This window comes from Rana temporaria, chromosome 5 (genome assembly GCF_905171775.1).
Source record: "Rana temporaria chromosome 5, aRanTem1.1, whole genome shotgun sequence".
NCBI lineage: Eukaryota > Metazoa > Chordata > Amphibia > Anura > Ranidae > Rana > Rana temporaria.
The window spans coordinates 120,156,882-120,176,705 of NC_053493.1; the positions used below are offsets into that span (position 1 = coordinate 120,156,882).

Here is a 19,824-nt window from a genome sequence, read left to right on the forward strand (position 1 = left end):
GCTGTCTAATATATTACTTTAAAAACCTTTGTAGTGTGTTTTATTTTTGACACAATTTTCCCCCGGTGAATGGGGGCTCCCAAATTCCGATAAGCCCCCCCGCAGACCCCGACAACCAATGGCCAGGGTTGTCGGGAAGGGGCCATTGTCCTCATCAACATGGGGGCAATGTGCTTTGGGGTGGGAGGGGGGCGCATGGCCCAAAAGCACCCACTCCCCATGTTGAGGGCATGCGGCCTGGTACGGCTCAGGAAGAGTGGGCGCTCGCTCGTCCCAACCCCCTTTCCTGACCGGCCGGGCTGGTGCTCGGATAAGGGTCTGGTATGGATTTTGGGGGGACCACGCCATGTTTTTTTTTTCGACGTGCGGGTTCCCCTTAAAATCCATACCAGACCGATGGGCCTGGTATGTCCATGAAGGGGGAACCCATGCCATTTAAAAAATATTTGAGCGGTGTTCCCCCTAATTATTTGGGGGGTCAAAGTCGCGTCGCTTCTCATTGAAGTCGTACTTCAAGTCGTGGGCAAAGTCGGATCCACAGTCATATGACTGTTTTGTCAAAATCGCAGCTGGGAATCGCGTCAAAATCGCACGACTTTGAAGTCGCGCAAGTGTGAAAGGGGCCTTAGGGCGAGTGTAATCTTGAAATGTTTTATTTTGTTCATTTAACAACTTACCATAAAGTCCATAAGTAATTTGAAATTCCACTTTAAATAGAAACTTGGTTTAGTTATGTTTTTTTTTTTTTCAGCATTGTAAAGTCAACAGTGACTGGGTGAAACTAGGAACTTTATGTGTTAATATCTGTACAGGACGTGAAAACCTAACAGATTTAAATAACTTTTTACAATGCATTGCTGAAGCTCTAATGAAGGAGTCCATTGATGACAGACCAGACGTTCCTTATTGTGAATTTGCAGACACAAGTAAGTATACATGTAACATTTTCTGACATGGTTGTGGAGGTAATCCCTAGCTAAAATAGGAGCCATGTCACACCCATCAGTTCAAATAATAATACTTGCTTGATGTTCTGACTTATCACTGATGCAAATCTGTATTGGAGTTGCAGATTTTGTGAAGCTCACGTAAAGGGTATGTATTTTATTTTATCTGTTTTTCATAGAGTAGGTGATGGTTAAACTCCCTGCCAGTTTATGGTTTTCCTATCTGTGTCCCGTTAGAGAGATTTCTATCCACAAAAATATATATCTCTCTTTGACAGCTGTCCCCAGAACAAGTGTCGCCAGTGAAGGATTTTCCAGTTCGAGAGACAACCGTTACTTTTGAATTTCTCATCATTTTCTATTTTGTTGATAAATGTCACCCGGATAGAAAGGATGAATCTACAGTACCTGTCGCCGAGAATGTGTTTCCAGCACGACGGCATCGCGCTGATTCTCGGCGACATGGTGCCAACATCTCGCACTCGCTGGAATAGGAAAAGCACATTCCAGCGAGCGCGTCATTCATACCAATTCTAGCGGCGGCGTTTGGTATGAATCATGAGGGAACTCCACGCCAAATTTTTTAATAAAAAAACGGCATGGGTTCCCCCCCAGGGGCATTCCAGGCCCTTAGGTCTGGTATGGATTGTAAGGAGAATCCCCTACGCTGAAAAAACGGCCATACAAGACCCGTATTCAAGCACGCCGCCCGGCCGGACAGGAAAGGAGTGGGGACGAGCGAGCCCCCCTCACCCCCCCTCCTGAGCCGTACCAGGTCGCATTCCCTCATTATGGGGGGGTGGGTGCTCTGGGGCAGGGGGGTGCCCTGGGCCCCCCACCCCCAAATTACCCTGTTCCCATGTTGATAAGGACAGGGCTTCTTCCCGACAATCCTGGCCGTTGGTTGTCGGGGTCTGCGGGCGGGGGGCTTATCAGAATCTGGGAGCCCCCTTTAATAAGTGTCAACTTATCAACTCCCCCCCCCCCGCCGCTGTTCGTAGTACATAAAAATTTACAAAATGACACTGGCAGCCCCTCTCCTTTATCTGGCTCACAGTATAAGGCCCCATACACACGATAGAATCCATCCGCTGAAAAATCCCAGCGAATGGGTTTTAGCGGATAGATCCTATGGTGTGTACACTCCAGCGGATCTGTTTCCGCGGATATATCTCCCCTGGGATGGATTCCAGCAGATCGAATATTCGCTGACATGCTAAACAAATCCATCTGCTGGAATCCATCCCAACGGATGGATCCGCTGGTCTGTATAGACTCACCGGATCCATCCGTCCGAAGGGATCCCCCGCATGCGTCGTAATGATTCGACGCATGCGTGGAATTCCTTATATGACAGCGTCGCGCACGTCGCTGCATCATAATCGCGGCGACGGCTCGACACGTCATCGCCAGAGGATTTCGGCGCGGATTTCAATGCGATGGTGAGTACACTCCATCGCAGAGAAATCCGCTGAAATCCTCGAGAGGATTTATCCGCGGAAACGTTCCGCTGGAACGTATTCGCGGATAAATCCTCTCGTGTGTATGGGGCCTTAGTGTTTAAGTCTACAGTTGTGCTCATAGGTTTACATAATTTATGATTTATTGACAATTTTTCTGAAAATATGAATGATAAAACAAAAACTTTTCTTTCACTCATAGTTCGTGTTTGGCTGAGGCCATTTATTATCAATCAACTGTTTTTACTCTTATTTTAAATCATAATCGCAACATAAACTATTCAAATGACTCTGATCAAAAGTTTACATACCCTAGTTCGTAATACCGTGTATTGCCCCCTTTAACATCAATGACAGCTTGAAGTCTTTTGTGGTATTTGTGGATGAGGCTCTTATCTTCTCAGATGGTAAAGCTGCCCATTCCTCTTGGCAAAAAGCTGCCAGTTGTAAATTCTTGGGCTGTCTTGAATGAACTTCAGGTTTTGAGATCTCCCCAGAGTGGCTCAATGATATTGAGGTCAGGAGACTGAAATGCAGATAAAGTTGTGGTACTACAGCGCTATTATGTAAAAAATGACAAGTGAAAGTACTCCAACAAAAATCAATAAATGATAAAAGCTGCGTATCTAACGGTGAACCAAACCAAATGTGAATAATAAAATGATAGCGCTAATATCAACTAATGTGAGTACAGTTAACAACCTGTGCAAATAACAGTGATAAACACAATAACTGGTGATAAAATATAAATGTAAGATATAAATACAATTATATAACTGGTGATGATTCAATTGAAACACCCTTGGCTGAATATAAATCACACAAAATTCAGTGAGGGTTAAGTGAAAAAGCAATAGCAAATCACATAGGAAGTCCTACAAGCAGCCAACGCTTCCCTTTTGCTGCTTGAGATAGGAAAAAACACTGCTTTAAAGAAATCAGCCCCACCAGATATTTCAAACTCGCTCCAGCGACATGTAAAAGAGAGAAAAAAAGAGAGGACAAGCCTCCTAGTGCAATATTGTATGAATAAGGAAAGGGGACAGGGACTACACCGACGGTGTATGCACTCACGAATCCTCCATTTGACACAGGCTCATGTAAGGTTGCCGCTCAGTTCAATGGTCTCCTTACTAGGATCGAGTCCCGTCACATAGGCTCCTCCCCCACGCGTTACGTCACTTGTCACGTGACTTAGTCATGGGTCACTACGTCTATTTTTTTGTGTGATTTATATTCAGCCAAGGGTGTTTCAATTGAATCATCACCAGTTATATAATTTTATTTATATCTTACATTTATATTTTATCACCAGTTGTGTTTATCCCTCTTATTTGCACAGGTTGTTAACTGTACTCACATTAGTTGATATTAGCGCTATCATTATTTTATTAGGAGACTGAAATGGCCACTCCAGAACCTTCACTATATTTTGCTGTAGCCAATGACAGGTTAACTTTGTCTTGTGTTTTGGATCATTGTCATGTTGGAATGTCCTAGTACGTCCCATGCGCAGCTTCCTGGCTGATGAATGCAAGTGTTCCTCCAGTATTTTTTATAACATACTGCATTCATCTTGCTATCAATTTTGAACAAATTCCCTGTGCTTTTGTAGCTCACACATCTCCAAAACATCAGCGATCCACTTCCGTGTTTCACAATAGGAATGGTGTACCTTTCATCATAGGCCTTGTTGACTCCTCTCTAAATGTAGTGTTTATGGTTGTGGCCAAAAAGCTCAATTTTGATCTCATCACTCCAAATGACTTTGTGGCAGAAGGTTTGAGGCTTGCGTCTGTGCTGTTTGGCGTATTGTAAGCGGGATATTTTGTGGTATTTGCGTAGTAAGATTTTTCTCTTATCGTCCATGGACGGACACAGCTCCTTAAGTCTTGACAAGTGGGTTATGTTCCCTGTTTACAGGAGAGGACTAGGCAGAAACATGTTAGATCATTAAATACATGTTACATTAACAGGGTTGAATAGCCCCGCCCAGGGGGCGGTCCCTCCAGACATAACCCTCCTCGCTGCAGCCTCAGTTTTGTTCTGCCTAGCAAAGGAGAAGGGCGTATGGCTCCCTTTGGGCCTAGCGCCTTGAGGAGAAATTTTCTTTTATTTACATTTTTTCTTAAAGAATCTTCTTCAACTGTCGGCTGAGAGACAGACTGGATATTATAGATCCTTGTAGTCTTCTCAGTCCGACCAGCAAGCGTGGCACACCTTTGCAAAGAGGCTTGGTCTGCCACGCCATACCCCATGACTCCTGGGGTGGCCGGTGAGCTTTGCTCTAAGGTCCACATATGACTGGGCTGTGGTGTTGTCTCACTCACAGTGGACCGGGCCGACAGCTACCTCCATTGCGATGTAGGTCTGTCAGGAATGCGTCAGCGAGTCCTCGCTCGGAGGTAAGTACAGACAGTCCCTCCCGCTTATTTGGGTTGGTACGGCTGGGCATTCCTGGGGTTTGGGGGTCCTCTTCTCCTCCCTTCCCTGCTTCTTTTCTTCTGCTGCATTGCAAACATTTGCCGCTGTCGGGGGGGGGGGGGGGGGGCTTCTTGAGGGGACTGTGTCTGGCCTGAGTTTTTTTGTGAGGTTTCTGTGTGTTTTTTTTTTACACTTTTAAAAGCCTTAGAGGCTTTTGCTGTTTAAATGCAGCGTTTTGCCGCCATTCGGCCGGCTCTGGTGCAATTTTTGGGCTGGTTTTCAATTTCATTGAAAACTCCCATTGGCGGCCATTTTGCCGTAGCTGCGCTCCGAGGACGTTCGGTGGCCATCTTGGCTGATCCCTAGTGCTGAATCTTACGGTGCACACAGGTCCCTCGGATGCCGCATGTCTCCTCACAGTGTTTTTTCCTCCCAACACGCTGTGGGCGGATGGCGCGCTGGGCAGTCTCCTCCTCGGTGATACCCCCGACCAGCGCAGCGAAGGGTGAGTTGCCCTGAATAGGGCATTGGAGCTTCTGTTTTGTGGTAAAACACAATGGCGTTTTATACATACACACTATGGCCCAGATTCAGGTAGATTGGTGCATCTTTGTGCCGACGTAGCGCATCTCATATGCGCTACGCCGATGTATCCCAGAGAGGCAAGCGGAGTATTCACAAAGCACTCGCTCCCTACAGTGCGCCAGCGTAACGTAAATCATTCGGCGTAAGCCCGCCTAATTCAAAGTAGGTGGACTGTGGGCGTGATCTATTTAAATGAACCGTGACCCCATGCAAATAAGGGTCCGAACGAATGGCACATGCACGCGCATTCTCAGAATCACGTCGAACATACTCCCTAAGATACGACGGCTCAATGCCTACGACGTGAACGTAACCTACGCCCAGCCCCATTCACGTACTACTACGTAAACAACGTAAAATACGACGGCTGTTCTGTCGTCCATACCTTTGCATGGGATGCGCCTCCTATAGGTGGAAGAACTGTACGCCTTACGTAAACGGCGTATACTACTGCAACGGGCGCAAGTACGTTCGTGAATCGGCGTATCTCGGTCATTTGCATATTCGACGCGTAAATCAATGGAAGTGCCCCTTGCGGCCAGCGTAAATATGCGCCCAGGCTCCGACGGCGTAGGAAACTTACGTCGGATGAAGCCACATTTCAGGCGTATCTTGCATTGAGAATCACGCGCATAGATACGACGGCGCGTCTGTGCACTTACGTGGCGTATATAGAGCTACGTTGGCGTAAGTGTTTCAAGAATCCGGGCCTATGTGTTGCTCTATTTGGGGTCAGTATCTGGTCCTTCCCCTACATGTTTGTGATGGCAGCGGGTGCCTAATACCTGAGATGTTTTTTACTGTTTGTCCTGGACACCTTGGTGCCAGGGTGGGGGACTGCGGACGGGCGGGGGTCAAAGGAGTGCCCCCCCCCTTATCCCCTGGGGAATGCTCTGTCACAATGGAGCCATGGACCAGATACCTGGGGGTGCAGGATACGGCACTTAGAGGTGCGTTTCTCACTGCTGTACGGGACTCCATATAGCTGGATAGTGCAGCTGGGTTTCCGCTGAGGGCTCTGTCTTTTTCTTTCTCGTACATCACGGGACACAGAGCGGCATATTCATTACTAGTGGGTTATATGGAGTACCTTCAGGTGATGGACACTGGCAATCTCAAACAGGAAGTGCCCCTCCCTATATAACCCCCTCCCATAGGAGGAGTACCTCAGTTTTTTCGCCAGTGTCTTAGGTGTTGGTGCACGTTGAGGCTGTGCCTGTAGTAGTCCTTGGGACCAGGGCCAGCTGACCGGATCCGTCCAAGGTGCTTCATAGCCAAAGTGGACGGTACCCGGGCCCCAATTCGTGGATGGGGTTTTGCCTATAATGCCTCTCCTTGGAGGGCTGGACCCTGGGTTCCAGGTCTGGTTTCTAACCTAGAGAATACCTGTTGCCAGTGGTGCTGTATAGGTCCAGGTTGTGGTGTTCTTTTAAGACCCCAGTCCCTGAAGGTCTATGACCATACCCACGGTGAAGGGTGAAGATTGGGCTTCTTGCAGAGCAATACCCTGCGGCGTGGAAAGGTAAGCAGGGGGCCTACGAAACTTGGTTTGTCAGTAGGCTTCCTACAGGGGATTCTTGGGCAGCCTATTTATGCCTCCTGTGCATGGGCAAAGGAGAACCACAAAGTTTTCAAACGGGATGGCTCAAAACACCCAGGTATAGTTCCCCTGGCTGGGCTAGTAGGCTGCTGCTGCTTCTGTCACAAGGAGGGCCTTTTTTTGGGCAGGGTGTTCCACAGAGAAGGAACCATACCATTAGGGAGACAGTTTAAAGCTTCCCTTTTACCTGTGTCTGCTGCTCCAGCGTCTAAGGTCCTGGTGTCTCCTCTCCACATGGCTTCCTGCTTCCCCTAGCGGCGTTTGACGCGCGCGCGTGCGCGCGCTTTTACTTATCTGTGCGCGCGCTTGCGGTGACGCCGCGGGGAGGGGGCGGTTGACGCCGGACGGCTCCTCCCCCCTGCACACAGGGAGGATAAATCCTGGAGGGCTGTTCAGTCTGTAAAGGCTGTGAGGGGACACGGAGCAGCGATGCTGGCTACAGCATAGGAAGGTTTGACAGAGCTTTCTGGCACAGTGACACCCGGTGGCAGTTGTGGGAAGTACACCTTACTAAGGAGCCTCTGGCTTAAAAGTTTGCATTCAAGCCTGTGTACTAAGCAGCGCCTTTGAGCACTTAGGGTGCTCACCTAGCCCAGCATTAGGGGGTCAATACCAGACAAAAAAAAAATAAAAAAAAAATAAAAAGATTTTTTCTGGTTGAAGCCCTTGGGGCTCAGTATTGATTTTCCCTTTTTTATAGGTTATGGGAGGTTTGGAGTCCCTCTAACATTACCCTATCCTATTGTTTCACATTTATTTGATTATATGTGTATTTTCTCCAGCTATTACAGTCAGTTGTATACTAGCGGAGTGCCTCAGAATTTGTATATTATGGCTCCTAAGGGTGCAGGTAGCGCTAAGAACGCTAAAACGGTTAAAAAACCAAAAGGTTCTCCATCGGGCTCTGAGGATATCCAAAATCTAGTGGCCCCTACTACTCCGGAATGCCCGGAAGTTGTTGTCCTAGGTGAGCCATCAGGGTTGCTAGGTGCTATGGCTGGCCCTACTCAACCAGCTCCTTCCTATGTAACGGAAGAGATGTTAGCCTCCACCTTGGGTGGATTGGAAAGGAGGATGGCCGCTCTAATTACGGCATCTTTGGCAGGGAAGAAGCGGGTTAGATCCCCCGTCTCCCAGGTCTGAGTCTCTGGATGAGGATATCCTCTCCGTCTGACGAATTGGAGGATCAAGGAGACCAGACAGAGGGAGGTCAGGATCACCTTGACCATTTAGGTTCTGAGGATTCTACAATAGAGGAACCTTTTTTCAGCTTCTCACGCAGAAAGACTGTGGGTTCAGTCCCTAACGGATATGGTGCGGTTGGCTTTTAAGATACCTGTGCCTCAGCCTCTGGCCTCCGCGGTATCCTCATTGGGCTCCCTGAAAGCGCCCCAAGCCAATTTGGTATTTCCGGTACATCCTTTGTTAAAGGACCTGATTTTTCAGGACTGGGCTAAGCCAGACAGGTAACCCTTAGAGGAAGAGTTTTCAAAGAGATGGGCTGTCCCTACTGTGGACGCAGCCATCTCATGTGTGAACAGATCTTTAACTTGTCCTGTAGAAAACTTGCAGGTGTTTAGGGATCCGGTTGATAAACGCTTGGAAACATTACTTAAGGCCTCCCTTACTTCAGCAGGGGCGATAGTTCAGCCCGCTGTGGCTGCTATTGGAGTGGCCCAAGCATTATCAGATAAGACTAGGCAAATGCTTAAACTTATCCCTGCCCAGCAGGCAGAGGAATTTGGATATACCCAGGGCTATACGCTTTACGGTGGATGCTATCAAGGACTCCATCCAGCAGGCGTCACGTTTATCCTTATTTCTAATCCATATGAGAAGGCTCTTATGGTTGAAGAATTGGGAGGCTGAGCCCCCGTGCAAAAAACTCCTGGTAGGGTTCCCTTCCATGGAGGACGTCTCTTCGGAGAAGACTTGGATAGATATATTCAGACTATATCAAGCGGCAAAAGCACTCTCTTGCCAGTCAAGAAGAGGGCCCGCATTTAGGCGCCAGCCCTCCCCGGGGCAGGGGCCCTCTAATACCAAACCGTATCGACGGCCTCCTGCAAGATCAGGCATTAACAATAAGCCACAGGGCCAAGCCACTGGGGGCAAGAAGCAGTGGTACCGCAAGCCTGCGAAGCCAGCCCCCAAGTCGGCCCTATGAAGGGGCGCCCCCACCCACGATGGTGGGGGGAAGGCTGCGTCTCTTTGCAGAGGTTTGGGAGGCCACCATTTCCGACTGCTGGGTACGGTCTTCCGTGACCACGGGCTACAAGCTAGAATTTCTAAAATTCCCTCCTCCTCATTACCAGGAGTCAAGAGTACCAGGCGACCCTGTGAAAGGAGCCGCATTGATGGCGGCATTGAATCATCTGCTATGCCAGAAGGTGATAGTAGAAGTACCAGTCCGGGAACAGGGATTGGGGTTCTACTCCAACCTGTTTATCATCCCAAAGCCCAACGGCGATGTCAGGCCAATTTTGGACTTAAAGGGAGTAAATGCGTATCTAAAGGTCCGCTCATTCCGGATGGAAACTATTCGGTCAGCTGTCGCCGTGCTCCAGAAGGACGACTACAGGGCGTCCATAGACATAAAGGATGCTTACCTTCATGTGCCAATTTTTCAGCCACATCAAGTATTTCTATGCTTCTCGGTGGCTCAGCGTCATTTCCAATTTGTGGCGCTCCCCTTCGGGTTGACTACGGCCCCCCGGGTATTCACGAAGGTCCTAGCCCCAATCCTAGCCAATCTAAGGATCCAGGGGGTCACGGTCCTGGCTTACCTGGACGACCTCTTGGTCGTAGACCATTCGTCTCCTGGCCTGGAAAGAGCAGTGGCCCTCACGGTTCAGTACCTCGAGAGGTTCGGCTGGGTCCTAAATCAAGACAAGTCAGCATTCCTGCCCACAAGGCAGCTGGATTATCTCGGCATGAGATTGGATACAGAACAACAGAGGGTGTTTCTACCCCTATTAAAGGCCATCAAAGAGCTAATACAAATGGTTCTAAGCAAGAGAAGGCCAACTGTTCGCCTATGTATGCGGCTACTAGGCAAGATGGTGGCCACATTCGAGGCGGTTCCGTACGCTCAGAGCCACACTCGCATCCTGCAGGCAGCCATCCTGTCAGCCTGGAGCAAGAGGCCTCAGGCCTTAGAAATTCCTTGGCCGCTCTCACCAAGAGTGCGGCAAAGTCTAGCTTGGTGGTTAAACCCTCAGAATCTCCTGAAGGGAAAGACTTTCAGTCCTGTGACCTGGAAGATAGTAACCACAGACGCCAGCCTGATGGGCTGGGGAGCAATTTTGGATGGTTGCACTCGCCAGGGCTCTTGGGCAGCGGCTGAGAAGCAGTTGCCCATCAATATCTTGGAGCTCAGAGCTGCTCGACTAGCCCTCAGGGCTTGGACGTCCAAACTACAAGGGTTCCCGGTGAAAATACAATCGGACAATGCCACGGCGGTGGCATATATATAAATCACCAAGGGGGAACCAAGAGTCAAGCCGCTCAGAAAGAAGTGAGCTTGATTTTCTTGTGGGCAGAAGCCCATGTGCCCTGCATATCGGCTATATTCATTCCCGGAGTCGACAACCTACAGGCGGACTTCTTAAGTCGCCAGACTCTGTTGCCGGGGGAGTGGTCTCTGCATCCACAGGTCTTTCAGACACTCTGCCAGAAATGGGGAGTGCCGGACGTGGATATCATGGCATCGAGACTGAACAAGAAGCTAGACAGGTTCATGTCCCGCACAAGGGATCCCAGGGCCTGCGGAACCGATGCGTTAGTTTGCCCTTGGCATCAGTTCAAACTTCTTTATGCATTTTCCCCGCTCCAGTTACTACCCCGCCTGCTGCGCAGGATCAGGGTGGAGCACATACCAGTCTTCCTGGTAGCTCCAGCATGGCCCAGAAGGGCATGGTATTCACTAATCCTAAGGATGGTAGTGGGAGACCCTTGGACTCTTCCTCTACGGCCAGTACTGCTATCGCAAGGTCCGATCCTCCACCCTGCCTTACGGCATCTAAATTTGACGGCCTGGAAGCTGAATCCATGATTCTCAGGGGTAGAGGTCTGTCTCAGAAAGTAATCTCTACCCTAGTCAGAGCCAGGAAACCGGTCTCTAGGGTGATTTATTACAGGGTCTGGAAGGCCTATGTAGGCTGGTGTGAGTCCAAGTTATGGCTTTCTCGTAAGTTTACCATTGATAGAGTATTACGTTTTCTCCAGCTAGGAGTGGGTAGAGGACTGGCATTAAGCACAATCAAAGGACAGATTTCAGCTTTGTCAGTATGGTTTCAGCGGCCGCTGGCCACCCACTCGCTGGTTAAGACCTTCATTCAAGGGGTCTTACGTATTAATCCTCCAGTTAAATCCCCGCTTTGTCCGTGGGATTTAAATCTTGTTCTGTCAGGTTTACAGAAACAACCTTTTGAGCCGTTGGCTGAAATTCCTTTGGTTTTACTGACAAGGAAGTTAGTATTTTTGGTCGCCATAGTTTCCGCCAGAAGAGTATCGGAACTGGCAGCCTTATCCTGTAAGGAACCATATCTTATTTTACATAAGGACAAGGTCGTTCTCCGCCCTCATCCTTCCTTCCTACCAAAGGTTATATCCAGTTTTCATCTAAACCAGGATTTGGTATTACCATCCTTCTTTCCTAAACCTACTTCCAGAAAGGAAGGGTTGCTGCATACCTTGGATATTGTCAGGGCCATGAAGGCCTATCTTAAAGCTACAGAGAAGATCCGGAAAACAGATGTGTTGTTCATTTTACCGGATGGGCCCAAGAAGGGGCAGGCAACTGCAAAATCCACCATCTCGAGGTGGATTAAACAGTTAATCACTCAGGCCTACGGCTTGAAGGGGTTGCCTCCTCCGTTATCATTAAAGGCTCATTCTACTAGGGCCATGGGCGCCTCCTGGGCAGCACACCACCAGATCTCTATGGCTCAAGTTTGCAAGGCGGCAACCTGGTCTTCTGTCCACACGTTTACAAGGTTCTACCAGTTGGACGTAAGAAGGAATACTGATGCAGCCTTTGGGCAGGCAGTGCTGCGGGCTGCAGTTTGAGACCCTCGGATTCCGGGGGCTCCCTTTTGAGTAAAATTTAAAATTTAAATTTATTTTTCTCAACTAAGTTGGATTTATTATGATTTGAGTATATCTCTAAATTAAATCCTTTTGTCTTGGGAAGATGTCTCCCTCCCCTCATTGTAAGCATTGCTTTGGGACATCCCACTAGTAATGAATATGCCGCTCTGTGTCCCGTGATGTACGAGAAAGAAAAAGGGATTTTTAATACAGCTTACCTGTAAAATCCTTTTCTTGGAGTACATCACGGGACACAGAGCTCCCACCCCTCTTATAGGGACCATTTTGGGAGGCATACTGCTTGCTACAAAACTGAGGTACTCCTCCTATGGGAGGGGGTTATATAGGGAGGGGCACTTCCTGTTTGAGATTGCCAGTGTCCATCACCTGAAGGTACTCCATATAACCCACTAGTAATGAATATGCCGCTCTGTGTCCCGTGATGTACTCCAAGAAAAGGATTTTACAGGTAAGCTGTATTAAAAATCCCTTTTTTGGGATCACACAAATTAGACCGCTCTGTGTAGGTTTTCCTTCTGTGCCCTTCCTTGCTAATTTTTAAGATGCGGAATGAGAAAAGCCACTGAGGGCTTTTGTAGTCCCTCACCGCCTGGCAGCTCAGTGCCCCTTGAGGGGAGCCTTTTTAAGAGAGTGGGCTTCTCCTCCGGTGGTGGACCCTCCGGGGGTCATGTATAGGTGACCACCCTCCCTTTTGCGGGACACCCCCGCTTGTATGGATTTGAGAAGATCCAAAGTTCTGACCTGTTCCATGTCTATCATGCTGGGGTCTGTCTGGCGGCCTATTGTGGCCACTACTCTGGAATCCCAGTCGCTCACAGAGTGAGCATGTTGCACCATACAGTGGAGGAGCACCGACTCTCTCCCGAAGTTATTAGGCTAACGGACCTGCGGGTCCAGGGCCTTGTATATATCTGTGATGTTTCACTGGATGCCGCTCCCTTGATATCCAGGGCTTTGGTTTCAGAGTTGGCGCCTTCTCTGGTTGGATGCTGCTCTGCTGGCCAGGCCTCTAACATACGCCCTGACAGATTTACCCTTTTTGGGTGGGAGACCTTTGGGTCCTCGCTGGACGACATCAAGGATGTCACTGGAGGGAAGAGCGCTCTCCTCCCTCAGGCCTTCAGGGGGAAGGGGCCCCGCCGTGGGCCGGGTCTTTCTTTTTCCACAGTGGTCTCTATTCGTCAGTCGGAGTCCGCAGGCGAACCTCCAGGGCCGACAAGGCCTCAGCTGGGGGGCTGATCCGTCCCTGGGTGTGTAAGCCAATTGCGCCGGCACCCGAACCCGCCAATGTATGTAGCTTCCCCTGCCCATCTCTGAGGTCGAGGGTCGCCTTTGCTGTTAACAGCTCGGTGAACCTCCCGGCTCTCCGACAGTGGGTCTGCGAGGTGGTATCTATGGAGTACTAGATAGGGTCCCTTCCGATCCACCGAACAGTGTCTGCCTTTGGGCAGTGTGGGACTTGCTAAGCTGCGGTGTGATTTTATCTTTTCAGCAGGACTAGTGGTTTGAGGGATTCTATCCAAATCTGCTCTTGGTCCCAAGGATGGGCATGGTCCATCCGATTGTGGGCTTCAAGGGCCTAAAAGGCCTTTGTGAATGATGGGTAGGTCCGCTCGGAATCCATTCCTTCGGTGGGGTAGCCACTTGCACTTCGGTGCAGAAGGTCATAGGTACGACCCACCATGGGGCTGCTACCTGTATAGCTTTTAGCTGCGCTCCATCCGGGGGACTTTCTGGCGTCCTTGAATATTAAGGACGCATACATGCATGTTCTACTTTGCGCAAGTCACAGAGGTTTTCTGTGCCTCGCGATGGCGATGCCCACGGTCAGTTGTGGTCCTTCCTTTGGAACTGGCACCAGCACCAATGGTTTTCACCAAGGAGTTTTGCACTTATCCTAACCTTGTTGGGACAGCAAGCCTTTTCCATCGTGGCTACTTAGACGACTTCCTGACTTAGAGGTTGTGTCTGTGGCTTTTCGGGCCCTCCGTGAATTCGGGTGGGTGTTAAACATTTGGAGTCGGTCCTGGTTCCGACTCAGTTTGGAGTGCCTACGACTTCCGGACTCCTCGGTGGCAAAGGTCTTTTTTCCCCCTGGAGAACTTGCAGACTCTTCAGTCGGCAGTGATTATTGACATCACGCAATCGGTCTCTCCGTTTGCAAGCAAATCCTAGGTCTGTGGGTAGCCTCCTCCGAGGCTGTACCGTATGCCCAGTTCCACGCTCGTGTTTTTTTCCAGAGGGAAATGCTGTACGAATCTCTGGTCTCTGAATCATCAGATTCAGGTGCGCCACCTTGTCACTGTCTCTCTGAATTGGTGGCTGAGATCCCTGATATTTTCGTCCGGGAGGTGGTTTCTTCCTTTCTGTGGAGATAACAACGGTCGCCAACCTCTAGGGTTTTGAGGGCGCCTGGGGGGTCCGGTCGGCCCAGAGTCGCTGGACTTGAGTGGACCTACGTCCACACAGCCCTATATGCGCCAGTTCTCGTCGGATCTCGGTAACTACCCAAGCTCGGGCCTGGTTAGTACCTGGGAGGGAGTCTGCCTGGAAATACCAGGTGCCGTAGACCTTGTCTACCGTTACTTGCCCTAGTACTGTGGGCGGTCAGGCTATGCCTCTCCTCGTGGTCGAGGGGGTTGCAAGGTCGTCCGATCTTGATTCAACCTGACAACGCCACGCCGGTGGCTTCGGGCTACCATCAGGTATACCGGCAGGCGGGCTACTGGAGTCGCCTGATGTTGAACCAGGACAACTGGTCTTGGCTCATGGAGTCAAATCCCTTGCTGGAGGTGAGCCTCGCAGGGCATTGATCTTCTAGCCACTCGTCTCAGCCGCAGGGGTATCAAGGTTCGTGGCCAGATCTAGCAATCTGGTACAGACGCGCCAACTTGCGCTGGTGGCCCTGTGAGGTCTGTCTCGGCGACTTTATGCTTTTCCCCCATTGTAGTGGCTTCCCGGCTGCTCCACAGAGTGGAGGCTGAGGAATCCAGATGATTTTAATAGCTCCAGATCCTTGGTGCGCCGATTTCGGGCGCCTGGTAGCGGAGGTACCCTGGCGGTTGCCAGGGCACGAGGTCCTTCTGTCTCGAGGTCCCATAGTTCCACTGACTTGCTCAACATGGCTATTGGAAGCCAGACTTTATGGGACCGGGGTCTGTCTGACTCGGTCACCTCAACAATGCTGAAGGCACTGTAGTCTTCTTCCGATGGACCTACCGTCATGTCTGGTGGACCTACATCTCTTGGTGCGAAGAGATGGAGTGACGTCCACGGATGTACTCTGGGTCCATCGGCCTGCTGTTTTTACAGCTTGCTGGATCAAAAATTGGGGGCAGTGTTCTTTCAGCTCCCACACCTCCTTTTTTGGTTTGTACTGCCTGTTACGACTGCAGCTGCAGTGAGGAGGGTTATGTCTAGAGGGACCACCCCAGGGCGGGGCTGTTCAACTCTGTTAATGTAACATGTATTTAATGATCTAACATGTTTCTGCCTAGTCCCGTCCTGTAAACAGGGAACACAATCCACTTGTCAAGACTTAAAGAGCTGTGTCCGTCCATGGACGTCGGAGAAAGGGATTTTACGGTGAGTACAAAAAATCCTATTTTTCTGGCGACTCGACCATCTTTCTTCAAGTGCCTCCCTATTGTGTATCTTTAAACAGCCACACCACATGTTTTGAGAGAGTCCTGTTTTTCACCTGAAGTTATTTGTGGGTTTTTCTTTGCATCCCAAACAGTTTTCCTGGCAGTTGTGGCTGAAATTTTAGTCTACCTGACAGTGGTTTGGTTTCAACAGAACTAGGGTTGTCCCGATACTAGTACTTGCGCAATTGCTCCCGATGCTTCACCCGATACTTTTATTTTTTTCCAGAGAGCGGGCGGCGAGGGGGCGGAGAGCAGAGCAGAGCAGTCCTCAAAGAGAAAGCCAAGACCTCACCCCCGGCCCCCCCCCCACCGCCGCCGTCTAGTTGATCAGCGCAGGGAACAATACAACTTTCATTTGAATAGCTGTGTTCCCACGCCGCGCCTCGTCATATATAGCCCCTCCCCCTTGTCCAGGCACTTTGATAGACCACCCGTCCCAGGATTGGATGGGTGATCTGTCTATCAAAGTGCCCGGACAAGGGGGAGGGGCTATATACGACGAGGCGCGGCGGGGGGAACAAACAGCTATTCAAATGAAAGCTGTAATGTTCCCCGCGTTGATCAACTAAGCGATGGCGGGGGGGGGGGGGGCGCATGGCTTTCTCTTTGGGGACATGGCTGCATTTGTGGGGGACATGGCTGCATTTGGGGACACATTTTAGTTTGTCAGGAGTCCAGAAACTCATTGACCTTTTATACACACACACACACACACACACACACACTAATTACAAGCAAACAGATCACAGGTGAGGATGGTTACCTTTAATAGCTATTCAAACCCCTTTGTGTCAACTTGTGTGCATGTTATCAGGCCAAAATCACCAGGGTATGTAAACGTTTCATCAGGGTCATTTGGGTAGTTTCTGTTGTGATTTATGATTTAAAAAACAAAAACGCAGAAAAAAAAAAAGAGAAAAGAACTCTGCGCTTGATCTAATAAAAAGTGAATGTGGAAAATCAAACAATTGACTGTGAAAAAATGATCAAACAATAAATGGTGCTGCTGCTCATGAAAGCCTAAATACTTAAGGCCCAAAGAAACATATAAATAGACATAATAAATTATAAACAAGAGCGCAACCAAAATTTCAATAAAGTGTCATTATAGAAATCCCTATGTGAAATAGTCAAATCAGTAATAAGTGTGCATATAAAATGATACGCCAAAAAACAGTGAATAACAACAAGAGGCAAATGTATTCGAAGTAAATTATGTGCTAAATGTTCATTGTGTGAAAAAAGAACAAAGTCCCAAAGCATGAAAATAGGACACTTCTAGGATTTAATCCAATAGCTACTGCAATATTCAATGGAGTATCTGGAAGGAGCCTTGGTCTTATTTTCAGCCAAAAGAGTGTAATATTACTGCCGCTTACCGGACTGAGAGGACCTCTAGAGATCTCTAGACCGTGTGCATCAACCTGCCGGCCATGATAAACGACCACCTCGATCAAGGAGGGATGCTTCCGTCTTGTTGGATGAGGATATCGCCTTCAGCTGTTTATCAGACCGGATCACACCACACAGGAAGGAAAAACAGGCAGAATCCACTCAGCTTTACCAGGCACTTGATCTGGGAATAATAGGCTCAGAAAAAAAGGACAATAGAGTCTTCATGGTGAAGTATATCAAAAATTGGAGGTTTATTTAAAAAAACACAGTCAAGTGTCACAACAACCAATAAATAAAAATAATTTTCACAGCAGGTGTCCACAGCAAAATAATATAAAAGGCACAACGATAAAAAAAAAAAAAAGAGTTCCTTTGCACATCAGCCAAGGATCAAACCTAAAGCTGAATAATATGAGTGTGATGGTGTTAGGAAATGGTGCTTCACCCGACGCGTTTCCCCAAAAATGGCTTCAACTGGGAACGAAGGCTGACTTCCCACGCCAGCACATCACACTTATATACTTAAAAGGCAGCCAGGACACCTGAAGTGACATTTTTCAACCCCACCTCCGTAGTCACTGGATAAATTGAATCAAACTAACTGAATAGACCTATCAGAAATACATCTGACATATCCTTCAGCAAAATAGATATATGTATGCGAGAAAAAGCTCCCTCTTTAACAACTTAAGGACCGTCTCCTGCACATATACGTCGGCAGAATGGCACGGCCCAGCCGTGGATCGCGGTTGCCGCGGTGCGCTCCCGTGACCCGGTCCGAAGCACCGGGTCCCGCGAACCCGATCGCCGCTGGAGTGCGGCGATCAGTCCCCGGAGCTGAAGAACGGGGAGAGCCGTGTGTAAACACGGCTTCCCCCGTTCTTCACTGTGGCGGCTGCATCGATCATGTGATCCCTTTTATAGGGAGACACGATCGATGACGTCAGACCTACAGCCACACCCCTCTACAGTTGTAAACACACACTAGGTGAAACAAAACTCCTTCAGCGCCCCCTGTGGTTAACTCCCAAACTGCAACTGTCATTTTTTACAATAAACAATGCAATTTAAATGCATTTTTTGCTGTGAAAATGACAATGGTCCCAAAAATGTGACAAAATTGTCCAAAGTGTCCGCCATAATGTCGCAGTCACGAAAAAAATCGCTGATCGCCGGCATAAGTAGTAAAAAAAAAAATGATAAAAATGCAATAAAACTATCCCCTATTTTGTAAACACTATAAATTTTGCGCAAACCAACCGATAAACGCTTATTGCGATTTTTTTTATACCAAAAATAGGTAGAAGAATACGTATCGGCCTAAACTGAGGAAAAAAAATGTTTTTTTTTTATATATATTTTTGGGGGATATTTATTATAGCAAAAAGTAAAAAATTATTGCATTTTTTTCAAAATTGTCGCTCTATTTTTGTTTATAGCGCAAAAAATTCAAACCGCAGAGGTGATCAAATACCACCAAAAGAAAGCTCTATTTGTGGGGAAAAAAGGACGCCAATTTTGTTTGGGAGCCACATCGCACGACCGCGCAATTGTCTGTTAAAGCAACGCAGTGCCGAATTGTAAAAACCCCTTGGGTCATTTAGCAGCATATTGGTCCGGTCCTTAAGTGGTTAAAGAAAGAGTTCTCCCGCATAATCGCATACAGCTATACAAAAAAAAGGAACAAACATGTACTAAATAGACAATATAAATAAATCATTTAGGACTGCATAAATAAATCACTTAAGACAGGGTTTGACAAATTTGCTTGGAATCTAGGAGCCAGCTAAAAAAGTTAGGAGCCAGAAAACGCGCCCTGTCCTGACGAGCTTGCGTGCAGAAGCCAACGCATACGTGAATAGCGGCGGCATATGTAAACGGTATTCAAACCACACATGTGAGGTATCGCCGTGATCGTTAGAGCAAGAGCAATAATTCTAGCTCTAGACCTACTCTGTATCTCAAAACATGCAGCCTGTAAAAAAATGTAAACGTCGCCTATGGAGATTTTAAAGGGTAAAAGTTTGTCGCCATTCCACGAGCGGACACAATTTTGAAGCGTGACATGTTGGGTATCAATTTACTTGGCGTAACATTATCTTTCACAGTATAAAAAAAATATTGGGCTAACTTTACTGTTGTCTTATTTTTTAATTAAAAAAATTTATTTTTTCCCCCAAAAAAAAGTGCGCTTGTAAGGCCGCTGCGCAAATACGGCATGACAAAGTATTGCAACGATCGCCATTTTATTCTCTAGGGTGTTTGAATAAAAAAAATATATAATTTTTGGGGGATCTAATTAGAGGGAAGGAGATGGCAGTGAAAAATTACATACAGTACAGACCAAAAGTTCGGACACACCTTCTCATTCAAAGAGTTTTCTTTATTTTCATGACTATGAAAATTGTAGATTCACACTGAAGGCATCAAAACTATGAATTAACACATGTGGAATTATACATAACAAAAAAGTGTGAAACAACTGAAAATATATTTCATATTCTAGGTTCTTCAAAGTAGCCACCTTTTACAGCAGACACATCTCTAGAACTGTTAAGAGGGGACTGTGTGAATCAGGCCTTCATGGTAGAATATCTGCTAGGAAACCACTGCTAAAGAAAGGCAACGAGCAGAAGAGACTTGTTTGGGCTAAA

General features: G+C 48.1%; 1 protein-coding gene across 1 annotated transcript in view; it reads left to right on the top strand.

The window, feature by feature from the left end:
• Nucleotides 1-19,824, top strand: part of TOPAZ1 (testis and ovary specific PAZ domain containing 1) — a 265,848-nt gene that overhangs the window by 128,514 nt on the left and 117,510 nt on the right. The window contains exon 14 of the mRNA XM_040354381.1: nucleotides 752-926. Coding sequence (XP_040210315.1) covers nucleotides 752-926 — 175 coding nt within the window. The remainder of the gene's footprint in view (nucleotides 1-751; nucleotides 927-19,824) is intronic.